Below are 15,771 nucleotides of genomic sequence, written 5' to 3'. Positions count from 1 at the left end.
GTCAGAATACAAACGAGTCGCAGGTGATAAAGTATTGAGCGTTCTCCCAAAGTAAAGTGTGTCTGAACCAGGTCCAAGCTAAATGCCAGCAGATGTCTGTAGCTCCGCTCACTCTCCGCCTCTTTGCCCTTGTTTGGTATCCCGCTATGGGTGTGATGACGCCTGAACAAAATGGTGACGGTTAACCGCGCCTACTTGTGGCTTCTTTTGCGCTCTTTAGAAACCTATGGGTGACGTCACGGATACTACGTCCATATATTTTACAGTCTATGATCCTACTTTGAATATACAGCTACTCAGCTAACATGAAAACGACTGTGATATTTCCTAGTTCCTCTGAAGACCCGCCCTAAAGAGGCTCTGATTTGTGATTTAACATAATGTGCTGTGATTCGCAGATCAGCTTAACATAACCAAGAAGTGTCTCAGTTATAACATAAGAGCACCTCTGGCTACGCCCCTTCACTACGCAGGGTGTATGTGCGTAACTTTAAGGCTTTATGACATCATTAACCCGGATCTATTTTTTTGTAGTCCCCAAACTTCATTCTCTGTAGGCTTTGCTAAGCTAACTCTATAAAAGCCAATGTCTCCCTTTGCATTGAACTTTGAGCATATTAAATTCAGAGGTGTTGTTTATGTTCACACAGCTACATTACACATCAACTAAAGTTTAAAATATGCTATCGTAGTGGACCACCCCTTCAAAAAAGCATTTCCTGTTTTATTCTCTCTGTTTTTTGACCCTTGCTTTGTTTTATTGTTTATCCTGCCTGCCGCCTGTGCCCACCACTCGCCTGTTTTTGACTACGATATTTGATAACCTGCTACTGCTTGCTCTGGTGTTAGACCATTGCCTGCATGCCTCTTCTTTGTAAATAAAACTGTACGTGGATCCCCAAATCCATTGTCAGCGTCTGTATGTAACACATAGTAAGAAAAAAACAAACACCGTGAAAGTCAATAGTTGCAGGATTTTTCAAAAGAATTTGTTTTTATGTTCAACAGATCAAAGAACCCAAAACAGGTTTGGAACAAGTGAGAGATAAGTGCTGTAAATTTTTAAGTGAACTATCCCCTTTAATTGCTATCTCGCAACTCTAAAATGCATCTAGCAATTCTGATTTTATTCAGAATTGCAAAACCCAAATGTTAAGTTAAAAAGAAAACACTGTGATATGTCAAACTGCAATTTCAAGCTCATAAATCAAAGCCATATTCAATTGTATAAACAAGAAAAGATCAAAAGGGTCAAATAATTATTTCGTTTTAATGCAAGCTTCCATGTTAATCAACTATTATTTAAATATCAAGTAAAACTTTGCAGCGTGTAATTTCTGTACCCCCACTGACACCAAACTGCACCTCATTTTGCTCAGTGTTGTACTTGACATCAACCAGAGTCTCAGATGAGTTCAACCAAAACACTCCAGCTGTCCTTTCTGGCTTGTGAGCGAGCAAAAGAGGGACAGAACCATAAAGGCCCAATCTGCTGTTGATCTCATAGCCAAACACATCCAAGTTGTACAGCCGATACGCTTCAGAGACACTGAGAAGTAAAACGAGACACTGGGTTTGACTATTCTATTCAAATTTTCTTACGTATTAAATCCTCAACCACATCAGATACTTTATGAAGTGCACTACTGTACCTTGTATCCTTCAACAGCAGGGTATCAGCATGTTCGGGAACACCATATGTATGGTTGAACCCATGTAGACTTAAGTCCAGACCAACAGAACTAGGACCTGAAATTGAAAGGCACAGTATGTAAATTTTGTCACTAGAGGGCGCGTATTCACAACAAACAAAGATGTGTTTTAATGACGATTTGACCGAATGTGGAATCATCAACATGGCCTCATTCTTAAAACGTAGCTCTATATACATTTCTAGGGATCACAAATTATGTAGCCGGAGGAATGTCTTTATAACAAACACAACGATGCTGTTACTTTTCACGCTGGCCAGTGCTAACCATTATATAATTGTACTAAGGTGCTAACCCTAACCCCCGAGTGGATGACTTTCAAGGATACTCAAAGGCGTAGTTGACCGTGATGACAGGTCCGGCGAAAAGCGGTTTCAGAAAGTAGCTAAGACGAAAAACAAAAGCCAAAAAATTAAAGTAAAAAGTAAATAACAGGGTAAGAATGTGGTCAAATGTGAAAATGTGGTAAAAATCCAGCTGCTGGGAGGGCTTTTCCTTTTCTGGATTGCTTTTGAAAACACTGTTTGTTGGGTTTAGGGAGGTGGGTGGGCGCTGGTCAATCTGTGTTTTTTTAAAACACTATCGGTTGGGTTTAGGGAAGGAGGAGGGTGGATCAGTCGATTGATCAGTCAGTACATCTGTCGACAGCGGCATCTGGTAGATTTACGTGAGAACAGCAGGCGCAAATGGCACTCGCGAGAGAAATTTGAGCTCTCGAAAAGCATACACAGCAGCCTCTTGCATTCGCAAAAACAAAAACTGCAAAAAAAAAAAAAAATGTAGCTCCTGGGACGTATTTGGTGCTCTCCAGAAATGTATATAGGGGTAAATAATCAGAACGAGCCTGGGTTGAAAATCAAGGTCATCATTTAATCCTACGGGGCTTCAGTAGAAATGCTAAAGCAATTGCTAAAGCAATTGCTAAAGCAAAAGAGTGTGAAGCAGCGTGAAAGAGTAATGCCCCATTCACATGGGGCGTCAGCGTCAATGCTTCCCAGTCACTTTGAATTGCCGAACTGCATTGTGGATTAGTCGGCGCCGCTTCAGAGGCGCTGCTCGCTGCAAAAGTTGGGACTAGCTCAACTTTTCAAGCGCCGAAGGAAGCGTCAGCCAATCAGATTGCTGTATGCAAATACACCAGCTAGACAGTGGCCTATTGCTGACTGAATTTCATTGGCTGACGCTGCTATGACGATCGCGTTAGCCCAAACTTCAGACACGCCTTCAGTCAAGCGTTGACGCTGAAGCCCAGTGTGAATCCAGAGTGAAGGACCCATGTGAAGATGAAGCTGCAGGCCCGGAGACACGCTCAGACCTGCACTTTCAGACCTATCATTTTCTCAGACAGTGCTGAATGCTGTTGAACTGAGTGTAGCGGCACTTTCTAGCAAGTAGCAACATCAGACATGCGAGTAAAGTTATTGATTTTATTAAAGCGATAATTACACTACAAACAATTATTTCAGTGTTTGATTTGATTAAAATTAGTGTCAAAAGATAGCATTATTTTATGATAATAACAACTTGCTCTTATTTTCAGTGTTATTGTATCATTCTGGGACAATTTTCTTGCAATGTTTTCTGGCAAAATAAAAAAAAACTTTAAAGTACAAATGTTCAAAAAAAATGTATAATATATAACACAATCATTATTTGTAACATATTCTAGTGCTATGTAGGTCTACTGTACATATTACTCTATTATCTATTTGAAAGTGCTGCCAAAGACAATAACAGGAAACCATTAACAGTTTAACAGTTGTTAATAAGTTCTGTAATAATTACAAATACGTTTTTTGGAAATCAAAATATCAGTCAGTCTGCATATAATTTACAATATGAAAAAAATTATTAATCCAATTATTATTTTTCATTATTTTTCTCTGCATTGTTTACAGCTTGACTTGTAGGACCTCATGAAAAAGTGCCCAAAAATTAAAGTTTGTTGTGAGAAAATTACTCCGAGTACTATAACTTATTGTATGTGAAGAAATTTATTGTATATGAAGATAATATTCATTCCCTCAACTCAATACTACACAGTGATAAATCCTTAATGACTAAAAAAACAATAAACGACTGAAAATATTGAAGTAACTGAACAATATCTATTTACAAATACAATTAATAACAATACAACAGAATTAATGGATTAAATCAACATTTTATAGTAGAAAAATAGTTTAAGTTACATTTTATAAGTAGCTGAATTCAGGTTAGTAGATCTTTTAAACAGCAGGTGATATGAGGTGCCGTGTAGGATTTAAATCGATCTTCGCTTATCAACACTCACATAAAACACATGAATATACACCTATAAATTACTCGCATATACACCTATACTACTGGATGTTCAAAACAACACAGATGAAACTTGTGTATTTACATATAAACTTGACTTATGCATACACCCACATACACACGCACATACAGGTAAACTCGATCCTCACATAAAGCACCTCATAAGGTGACACAACCTGAAAAAACAGTCTGGACGTGCAGGTCTAGCCATCTGAGCGTGCAGGTCTGAGTGTGCGGTTGGGTCCCCAGGCCTGCAGCTTCATAATGTTAGCGTGAAAGCAGGCAGCAGAGCTTTTATTTTGCTCAGTCGACCGATTCTTTTGGATGCGATCACAACTAAATAGGGTATATGCTAAGCTAGTGTTTTTCCCGTACTGATAAACTTCCAGTGACCTGTTATTGTGAACTTTTTTCCATTTTATACTGTTCCTTGTACAGCATCGATGTTGTAATGTCATTAAAATACAAACTTTGGCATTCATTTAGTTGCTCAAGCGTAAAACGAGACAAAAAGCTGTTTACTCGCACGCGCCAGTCAGAATTGGCAGGCTAGCGCAGAAGCTGCATTGAATATACTGGGGTAAAATAAATGCTCATATTACAAAGACATGGCGGGGGAAAATGTAATTTAATGCAGTGCTTCTTGTACAATCTAAGACCCACTTTATATTGGATATCACTCAGCTAGTGGAGATCGCTGATTTTTAAAGAAAACAGACCTTAAAGGCCGTTTTTGCATTGGCATACAGTTCACCGGAAGCGCTTAACCCAGGTTACTGGCAAATTAAAAGTCCCATTAGCATGCTTCGCCATATACCCTATTATCATACTATGATAATACTATGATCATACATACTATTATAATACATATTATCATCAGCTCATCTCAAAGGGCAACTAGGTTACCCCCTTTTTTCAGATTTATTATGAATCATTTTTGTCTCCAGTATGTGTCTGTAAAGTTTCAGCTTAAAACACCCATCAGATTTTTTATTATACCTTTTATAAGATTCTGTTTTATACATTTTTGCACTGGGTGGCGGTTTTGTTGTACTGCGCCTTTAAGGCGAGTCCTCCCTGCCCACCGTTTCTACATGCCTTTCTGCATGCCTTAATCTCCTCCCTCGGCTGATTCAGACAACAAACAGACAGAAAGGAAGCAGACCTCACGTAGCGTTTGTGAGAAACAGGGTATCTGCACATTTTTTAACAGGAAATTTAAGACCTTTTAAGACCTTTTTAAGTCCTCTAAAATGAAAATTTAAGACTTTACCTAATCAAAAAAAAAAAAAAAAAAAAACAGGAAAATGTTCAGTGTGTCAACACAGAATGATGTGGTGAAGTATGGCGGCAAATCTATGGCGGCAAATCAATGCCAATATAAATCGAGCGCAGCGGTGATGTTTGCGCGCGAGGAGAAGTGAACCGTGAGCAGATTACTTGGTTGACTTGGTTTACTTGTTATCTCTAACGCTATTGGCTACTCTGCCTTTCCGGAAGTTAGCCGGGATTGGACGCAGGTTAAAAGATCACGCCGTTAAATATATATACAATTTGCAAGTCATAATCATAAGAAACTTTCTGAGAACTTTATGAGGATTCAATCTCGAGAAACAGTCAAATAATAAAAATTAATCTTCTAAAATAATGACTTGCATTCTTGTAACATGACTTTCTGAACCCATTTGATTTGTCCGTGCAGCACTTGTCTGGTTTGTTGTATTTTACTTCATTATTAACCACAACAGCAGTGCTCATTATTACACTTGGGCATGATCTTTCTAGGAAATATTGTCTTCAGAAGAGTTTATTTGCGTTTTAGATCTTTCCATACAATGCATACTTTGTGCAGTGCAGCTTTGTATATTATTATAATTGTTAACATTGTTTGTAATATAGGTCAGTGTAAAATATATATATATCTATATATTATATATATTTTTCAATCTCATTTTTAGTTAATGATTGAATAACCTGCATATAAAGACTTCAATCAAAAATGATTAGCCCAATTAAACATAAAAAATACAGTGACAGACATTCAGATGTGTGTTTATCGCCAACTATTGAGCAACAATTTAATTTCTACAGTCTTCGTTTGGCTTTACTCACTATCCATTACATCATTCCACTTCAGAGGCATACAAATACTACTTTCTATACGACAGGCCCACATCTTAAAGGTCACATATGCAGTTGAAGTCAAAATTAGTAGCCCACTTTTTTCTTGTTTTATTTCGGCAAGAATAAAAGCTGTTTTAATTTTTTAAAACCCATTTTAAGGTCCATATTATTACTCTCTTTAAGCTATTTATTTTTTCGAAAGTCTACAGAACAAACCATCGTTATACAATAACTTGCCCAATTACCCTAACCTGCCTAGTTAACCAAGTGAAGCCTTTAAATGTCACTTTAAGCTGTATAGAAGTGTCTTGAAGAATATAGTCAAATATTATTTACTGTCATCATGGCAAAGTTTAAATAAATCAGTTATTAGAAATGAGTTATTAAAACTATAATGGTTAGAAATGTGTTGAAAAAAATCTTCTCTCCGTTAAATAAAAATTAGGATAAAAATAAACAGGGGGCTAATAATTCAGGCGGGCTAATAATTCTGACTTTAACTGTAAAGTGGAATAACAGACTAATGGCAATATATTTACTATAAACCTTTGTACTTTATGCACTGCATGCATGTATAGCCTATTTTGTATACTATTGTCCATCCAATTTATTCTGACTTGTTCTTCATAGAAAATGAGTCAAGGACAATGAGTCTTAGAAAAAAAAAAAAAAAAAACACGTTTGGTTTGAGTTCAGTTTAAATGTAGGTGCTAAACTTCATCAAATGGTTCAAAACACACATTTAAAGTCTGAATTATTCGTCCTGAATTATTAGCCCATGTATATTTTCCCCAATTTCTGTTTAATGGAGAGATCTTTTGCCACATGGTATAACTCTCTCTTTCTCTCCCAAGTAATAAAGTTTGTTACAAGAATATATCTCATTATTTTGATATGTCATTATATGACTTGGTCATGATGGTAAGAATAGGCATTATTATGAGATTAATTATTACAAGAAATATCTCATTATTGAAAGTAAGTCGTCACCTATTATTACTGAGAAAGTAAGTCTATTAGTTTCACACTGTGACAATATGATAAGATATCCTGTATATTTTTATTTAACGGGGAAACTAGCTTACCTGCGTCCAATCCCGGCTAACTTCTGGAAAGGTAGAGTAGCCAATAGCGTTAGAGATAACAAGTAAACCAAGTCCCGCCCTAGGACTCACAAAAATCCAAAATGTTTCGCGCGAGCAGAGAGAAGAACCAGCGAGCGAGCGGAGAGAACTGATCGCGCGCGCGCTGTAGGCATGACCACATCGTGCGCACAGATGATGATGTGCACGCGCGGGACTTGTTTTCTCGCGCTAGATCAGTTGAGCGCGCTCGAAGATCCCCTGTGCGCTCACGAGCTGTAGTTGTCTCGCGTGTAGACCTGTAGATAATCTGCTCACGGTTCACTTCTCCTCGCGCGCAAACATCACCGCTGCGCTCGATTTATATTGCCATTGATTTGCCGCCATAAGACGAGTCGGACATGATATTTAAGATCCCACATGAAATTTAAGACTTCCTTATGGAAAATTACAGAATTTAAGACATTTTCAGACCTTAAAAATCGAAAATTGTATTTAAGACATTTTAAGACTTTTTAAGGACCCGCGGGGACCCTGGAGAAATACTACTGAAGGACATTCTCTTGCTTAATATAAGAATGTTCAGTGCATTTGCCTGTCTCTTTATAACTATTTTCAGAAGCCACCAAACTAGAGGTCACGGAGACCTTGAGTGGAACTGAGGGCTGAGGACTGGAAGCAACTGTTTCTATTGTTATTTCTACGAGTTAATACTATCTAAAATGTCTAAAGTGATTTAGCTATTTTTATGGTTAATTATTTTAATTTAAAGTAATTCTACTTTTTTTTCAAGGTAGACTTTGTTTAGTAAGGATTATAACGTCCTGAATGTAGATTATACTGGTTTTTAATCAGTTTTGATAAAGACGGCTGAGAGTACACTCAGCCTTGGATAAGAGACAGATTGTACTTTAAGTGTGTGTGTTCTATTTGATTGTTGATCCGTTTTACAGGTCTGGAGTCAGCTCTCATCAGTCTAAGGGATGTCTGACATTCATGCTTAAGATATTGTTCAGAATATACGCATAAACCCCACGTGGAAATTTTCCTAGTTTAGCTGTGTTTTAACCAATCATGTTAGAACACTTATATCTATGACGCAGTTAATGACGTTATGTGAGAGTATAATTGTTTTTGATTGGTAATTGTAAGCGGAGCGGCCTAGGAACTCATTGCGAGTGTTGAAGCTGGCTTCTGCAGATGAAACTACAAACTATCTTCAGTAAACTTGATTTTTTTATTTAAATCTCTGACTCCGGCTCTTCTTCATCTACCAGACTGGTCATTCTTTGGGTCAAACTGTATACCCTCCTGTGAGGGACCGAGCCAGCACGTACAGTAAGGGGCATTCAAAAAAAGAAGATTTTCAAAAATAATTATTTTTAATAAAGTCAAAAAGGATCACAAAAAGTTCAAAAATAAATTAATTAAATAATTAAATCAATTGAAAGAACAATAAATTAAACAAGGAAAACAAACTGAGTTCAAACCAAACAAATCATGTCTAAACCAAAAACAGAACTCCATGAAACGACAAGACAGACCACATTTATAGCACAGGGACTAGTCCACATTAAACAAGAAGGGGGAGACAAAAACATACAATTTACAAATACAATAAACTAAGCCAAACATCTAAATACAAATCTAAATATAAAGTTAAATAAACTATAAATAAGGCAAAACTAAATATAAATCTGAATAAACAAACATTGCAAATCATTATTGAACCTAAACTAAACATGAGCTCTCCCTCCAAGCCATTAAGCCAATGGTATCGGCAGGCGGAACCAAAAGACGGCATCTTGCGGCACGTCGGACCTTTAGTTGGGCGGACCACACCCGGAAACTCTGTTCCTCGTCGGCACTGCAGCACGGTAACTTAAACTCAAAAGAAAACTAAATTAACAAAACATACAGTACAGATAACTGATTTTGTGTGCACCCAAAATAGTAATAAATGTACTGTGAATAATAAAGAAAGGTAATGAGAAACTGAAAGTGTATGAGTCTTATTTAAATCAGATATGAATGAAACGAAAATGTATAAACACAATAACTGAACTGTGACCAATAAATAATCTTAAATGAATAAGTATAACGTGTGTGTGTGTGTGTGTGTGTGTGTGTGTGTGTGTGTGTGTGTGTGTATGTGTGCGTGCATGCCTCACTCTCAATGTGTGGCCACCACACTGGCCATCACATACTCCCTCCCTTCGGGAATGTCACTGGCACATCGGGACAAGTAGTCAGCCGTAAGGTTTTCTTTGCCAGGGACATGTCTGATAATAAACCGGAAGGGCTGCATGGCCAGGTACCAGCGGGTAATACGACTGTTGGTATCTTTCATTTCTTGAAGCCATTGTAGAGCTTTATGATCAGTCTCCAGTATAAACTCCCGGCCTAGCAGATAATACTTCAAAGAGTCCAAGGCCCACTTCACAGCCAAGCATTCCTTTTCCACAATAGAGTAGCGAACTTCCCTGGGGAAGAGCTTTCGACTCAGGAAGGCCACTGGGCGTCGAGTGTCAGGGCTGCCCTGTAGCAATACAGCTCCCAGGCCTCGATCTGAAGCATCAGTTTGCAAAACAAAGGGTTGGTGGAAATCAGGGTTATGCAAGACAGAATCTTTACTCAAGGCCTTTCTGAGATCTTGGAAAGCTGCAACAGTTTCTTGGGTCCACTTCAGCTGATTGGGACTCCTTGAACCTACCATGTCTGTCAATACTGCAGCCCGCCCAGAAAAGTTGGGAATAAATCTGTGATAAAACCCAGCCATACCCAAAAAGGACCTTAACTCCTTACGAGTTTGTGGCTGTGGACACTTTTCAATGGCCCGTACCTTCTCCACCTGGGGTCGGAGCACCCCTTTACCGATAACAAACCCCAAGTACTCCGTCTCTGCCTTTGCAATGGTACACTTTTGAGGGTTAACTGTCAGGCCGGCTGCCTGAAGGCGTTGCAGAACTTCCTGGAGATGCTGCAGATGTTGCTGCCATGTGTCACTGTACACCACAATATCATCCAGATAAGCCGCTGTAAATGGTAGTCCTTGCAGTACCTGGTCCATTAGTCTTTGGAAGCTGGCCGGTGCCCCATGCAGTCCAAAGGCTAGAACCTTAAAATGGAATAGGCCCCAGGGTGTTTTAAACGCAGTGAGTTCTCTGGACTGTGGTGTCAACGGAATCTGCCAATAACCTTTTGAAAGATCAATGGTGGTTAGAAACTTTGAGGTGCCCAGTCGATCAGTGAGATCACTGATTCGTGGAGTAGGGTAAGCATCAAACTTGGTCACGGAGTTGAGGTAACGAAAGTCTATACAAAACCTTATTGACCCATCCTTTTTCGGAACAAGGACCACAGGGTGGCACCACTCGCTTTTAGAGGGCTCTATAATTCCCAGCCTCAGCATCAGATCCACCTCCTCTTTCAGCGCTTCTTGGAGACGTTCAGGGACCCTGTAACTCATTCTTCGAACTACAGCATCGGGTTTCAACTCAATATTATGTTCAATCAAGGTGGTAAAGCCAGGGTATTCTGAGAAGACTTCTGGTAAACAAATTTCTCTCACCTCATGCTGTTGCTGTGAGGACAGGTGACTCAGATCCACATCTCCTAGAGCTGACTGAGGCAGAAATACTTCAGAATCATCCTCCTCTTTGACTTGCCGGATCATCAAGCTGTGGCTAGATTCAGGAGGACGAGGAAACCATTCTTTAAGCAAATTTATATGCAGAGTACGTGTAGAATGAGCATGGTCAAATAGAGCAACTTCATAGGTGGTAGGACCTAGTTTCCTTTTAATTTCATACGGCCCCTGCCATTTTGCAAGCAGCTTACTTTCATGACTGGGCAACATCACGAGTACCTTCTGACCGGGCTTAAACTGCCGCTCCCGAGCAGATTGATCGTACCAGGTTTTCTGGCGTGTTTGAGCTTCTGCCAAATGAGACTGAGCTAGTGCAGACATCTTTTGCAAACGTTCCCTCATCTGAATCACATAGGATGCCACATTAGTTTCATCATTTCTCTGTGGGTTTCCCTCCCAAACTTCTCGGAGTAATGCTAAGGGACCTTTGACTTCATGACCATAAAGCAACTCAAACGGGGAAAATCCAGTGGAGGCTTGTGGCACTTCCCTGTAGGCAAACAAAAGATATGGGAGCCATTGATCCCAATCAGTACCAAACTCACCAACAAACTTGCGTAGCATCTGCTTTAACGTCTGGTTAAATCTTTCGGTTAACCCATCTGTCTGGGGATGATAAGGAGTGGTTCTCAAACTCTTGATGCCCAGCAACCTATAGACCTGCTTCAGAAGATTCGACATAAAATTAGTCCCTTGATCGGTTAGAATTTCACTTGGAAAGCCAACTCTGGAGAACAGTTGCACTAGACAGGTAGCCACGTACTTGGCCTTAACTGACCTTAAGGGAAACACTTCAGGATACCTAGTGGCATAGTCAGTCACTACAACCATAAATCGGTTACCCGAACGACTTTTCTCCACTGGTCCAACTATGTCCATTCCCAGTCTTTCGAATGGAGTGCCTATGAGTGGCAGTGGTTGGAGAGGGACCCGCCTTGGGCAGTCAGAGGACACTTTTTGACATTCAGGGCAGGTTTTACAGTACTGGGCTACTTCTGAGTTCAGACCAGGCCAATAGAAGTGTTTTCTGATACGGGCGATGGTTTTACGTTTCCCCAGGTGGCCAGCCCAAGGAATCGAGTGACCCAGAGTAAGGATAACTTCTCGGACACACTGTGGTACCACCAGTTGTGTCACTTGTCCCATCTGACGATATAGTAGACCCTGGTACATACAAAATCTTTCCTTTGTCTCTCCATCAACAGTTTTTCCATCCTCCTGCTTTGCTCTCTCCAGATAAGGAACAAGACTGGCATCCTCTTGTTGCATCTGCACAATGTTGACCGGCAGCTTAAACTTGGGTGAGAATTCAGCAAACTTAACAGGCATTACGGAAGCATTATATTGGATTTTCTCAAACCGTTTCTGTCGTCTGGATTTCCTAGGTTTAGTTGAGCCATCGATTTCTGCATCAAAGAATGGTAGCGTAGCAAGCAACTCTTTACTTTCGTCTCTCTTATGGCTCTGGGCTCGAGTAACAACCATGTTACAGGTGGATGGTGGCTGCAATAAGTCCCACAGTACTGGCAGGTCATGCCCCAAGACTACAGGGAAAGGTAGGTTGTCAGCTACACCGACCTCCAAGAAGTAAGTCTGACCTCTCACCTTCAGATAGACCTCTGCGGTGGGTAGCAACTTTTCATCACCATGCACACAGCGGACAGCCTTAAGGTTGGTGTAGCGAAGGAGGGCTGGAGAAATGCACTTCATGTGTACCAAAGTCTGATCACTCCCGGTATCAACCAAAGCAATCATTTCCTTTCCATTAATCTCAACAGTGGTGCTTGCTGGTGAGCGTTCAGCTTTAGGGGCTGGCTTTGCAAGATGCCTGGGCACATAACACAGGTGAGTATTCTTGATTACATTTCTAGGGCACATGGGCTTGGTATGACCTTCTTGATTACATAGGTAACATATTGGCATTTTCCTATAATTCTTAGGAGCATTGACAAATGCAGGCCCTCCTCCAGGAGGCTTACCAGCACCAGGGAAGTTTCTCATAGACTGCTGGGGGGGATTTGCTCTCCGGTCATCTCGGCTGGATTTCCACCACCAGGACTGATTTCTCTGACGTGCTGCCACAAACACATCTGCCAGTGTTGCCGCTTGTGAAGCCGACTGTGGATCATGTTCTCGTACCCACACCTGTAGCTCTGGAGACAACATTCTCAAGTATTGTTCAAGAATGATCACTTCACCAACTTCTTCAATAGACTTACTTTTTGGCTGCATCCATTTCCCATACAGTTCTTTTAACCTCACATATAGTTCTTTAGGGCTTTCAAGGTGTTCTACTTCAAGAGACCGAAACCTCTGCCTGTAGGTTTCTCGACTGATGTCATATTTCCTTAATACTGCAGATTTAAGTTCATCATAATTCAAAGATTCATCAACATCCATGTGTACATAAGCAGCCCGGGCCTTACCCGTCAGAAGGGGAATCAGATGAAATACCCACTCCTCTTTTGGCCATCGGCAAACTGCTGCCATTCTCTCAAAAGTAATTAGGAAATGTTCAACATCATCACCATCAGACAACTTTTCCAATTTAGGCTCTTTAGGTTGGCACTGACCTGTATCACGGGCTTCAGCTCCCTCTCTCCGACAGGTACTTGACTGAGATAATGGCCTACTTGGACCAGCACCCTCATCTGGGTGATCCAAATCATCTTGAGATGTTACCAAAGTATTTGGAACAGGAGTGGTGCGAGCCTGCACCTCCAGCTGCAACAGGCCAAACTGATGATGGAGAGCTTTGAATCGGCGTTCCTGCTGGGCCAGCTCTGCAATCCTTTGTGCTTCCTGAGCCTCCATTTTTGCCATGTGAGCTCTCAACAAGCCTGTCAAGTCAGCTATTGTTGGTTCAGTGCATTCAGTCTCCACATCAAATTCTCTCACCTCCTGTAATTCTTCATCCCCCAGCTCTTGTGCAACTTCATCCAGTTGCTCCACTGAAACAGCCTTTGGGGCTCCTCTTCGTCCTCCTCGGTTCATGGCCCAGAAAGTTCACCAAGGAAAAAAAAACTCTGCCCCCTACTGGCAAAATCCCACTTCTGACACCACTTGTGAGGGACCGAGCCAGCACGTACAGTAAGGGGCATTCAAAAAAAGAAGATTTTCAAAAATAATTATTTTTAATAAAGTCAAAAAGGATCACAAAAAGTTCAAAAATAAATTAATTAAATAATTAAATCAATTGAAAGAACAATAAATTAAACAAGGAAAACAAACTGAGTTCAAACCAAACAAATCATGTCTAAACCAAAAACAGAACTCCATGAAACGACAAGACAGACCACATTTATAGCACAGGGACTAGTCCACATTAAACAAGAAGGGGGAGACAAAAACATACAATTTACAAATACAATAAACTAAGCCAAACATCTAAATACAAATCTAAATATAAAGTTAAATAAACTATAAATAAGGCAAAACTAAATATAAATCTGAATAAACAAACATTGCAAATCATTATTGAACCTAAACTAAACATGAGCTCTCCCTCCAAGCCATTAAGCCAATGGTATCGGCAGGCGGAACCAAAAGACGGCATCTTGCGGCACGTCGGACCTTTAGTTGGGCGGACCACACCCGGAAACTCTGTTCCTCGTCGGCACTGCAGCACGGTAACTTAAACTCAAAAGAAAACTAAATTAACAAAACATACAGTACAGATAACTGATTTTGTGTGCACCCAAAATAGTAATAAATGTACTGTGAATAATAAAGAAAGGTAATGAGAAACTGAAAGTGTATGAGTCTTATTTAAATCAGATATGAATGAAACGAAAATGTATAAACACAATAACTGAACTGTGACCAATAAATAATCTTAAATGAATAAGTATAACGTGTGTGTGTGTGTGTGTGTGTGTGTGTGTGTGTGTGTGTGTATGTGTGCGTGCATGCCTCACTCTCAATGTGTGGCCACCACACTGGCCATCACACCTCCCTACAGTACAGTAAGAACTTTACCAATGAGTATTTGATGCATTTGTTGTGTTAAGATACAACAATGAGTCACACACACTATCGTTACAAAGTTCACGCGCACACACACAGACGCGCATACCCAGCACGGACACGATACGCAGATACATACAGACAGCGCGTTTAGCTTTGCATTTTTTTTGCATGCAAATGTGACAGGATACAGGCTAACCTCCACTGCTGTATGGATATCTGTTAGGTTAATGTACAAAATAAACCTGATTTAACCTCCACAAACCGCGATTGAAGCGTCTTCTTTCATAATTGTTCTGACACGCAGCTGTGCTGATGAAGTAAAGCTGACGTAAATCGCTGTAATTCATTACACACATGCACTGTTGAAACATTTTAAACTTGTAAAACTCACTCTTTTTGATCACATCTGATGACGATTGATCATCCTAGCAAACTGAACAGACCTTTTATTCCCGGTCGCGCATGTCCTGTCTTGTTTATATGATTATACACGTGACTACCAGGACACGTTACGCAGCTGTCAATCAATTCGGTGGGCGGGGGACCGCACTCCTACGTCAAGTGGTGGTCAATCTGAAAAACGCTCCAATTGTTCCACCGTTTTTATGTTGTTAAATCGAAAAAAAAAGGACTGGGTGTGTTTATATCATCCCAATATGATGGTCTATATATTATATAAACACATATGTCTGTCCAAACAGCTTGAAAAGTAGATTTTTCACCAAAGGTGTCATTTAAATATGTAAAAAGTGGGTGGTTGTTGATTCATTTTCAGCAATTACATCTATTAATATTGATCCTTCTCCGTTAATTTGCCTGTTTGGAGTTCCCCCCCTGACTGTGAGTTGCTATTTTATTTTTCTGAATTAATAGCTTTTCTGTCATTATTAGCTAGGCGGTGCATTTTGTTGCAGTGGAAGTCTCCTCAACCCCC

At 40.1% G+C, this 15,771-nt stretch overlaps 2 protein-coding genes across 15 annotated transcripts in view; both read right to left on the bottom strand.

Annotated features, from left to right (window-relative positions):
* The window catches only part of ganc (glucosidase, alpha; neutral C), a 43,730-nt gene that overhangs the window by 19,091 nt on the left and 8,868 nt on the right, over positions 1–15,771 (bottom strand). For 12 of the 14 annotated variants that reach the window (XR_015513770.1, XR_015513772.1, XR_015513771.1 and 9 more), the window contains exons 8-9: positions 1,653–1,749; positions 1,366–1,549 (exon numbers count right to left, since the gene is read on the bottom strand). Coding sequence is in view for 8 of the 14 variants with exons in the window: in XM_087291029.1 (XP_087147155.1) it covers positions 1,366–1,549; positions 1,653–1,749 (281 nt within the window). In the remaining 6 variants the exon portion in view is untranslated. Of the gene's footprint in view, positions 1–279; positions 1,550–1,652; positions 1,750–15,771 lie in introns of all 14 variants that reach the window. The other 2 variants (XM_087291037.1, XM_087291038.1) reach the window with 1 other exon arrangement.
* LOC147833184 (uncharacterized) lies at positions 8,583–13,021 on the bottom strand. Its single transcript, XM_087291028.1, has 2 exons — positions 12,848–13,021; positions 8,583–12,696 (listed from the first exon to the last, which is right to left on the bottom strand). The coding sequence occupies exon 2, from the start codon at positions 12,621–12,623 to the stop codon at positions 9,393–9,395; it is 3,231 nt and encodes a 1,076-aa protein (XP_087147154.1). The 5' UTR covers positions 12,624–12,696; positions 12,848–13,021; the 3' UTR covers positions 8,583–9,392.

Source organism: Danio rerio, chromosome 17, assembly GCF_052040795.2.
Source record: "Danio rerio strain M-AB ecotype USA chromosome 17, GRCz13ab, whole genome shotgun sequence".
In the NCBI taxonomy this organism is placed as follows: Eukaryota; Metazoa; Chordata; class Actinopteri; order Cypriniformes; family Danionidae; genus Danio; species Danio rerio.
Note: the sequence above shows the minus strand (reverse complement) of the source record. Positions and strands in the feature narration are given on the sequence as shown.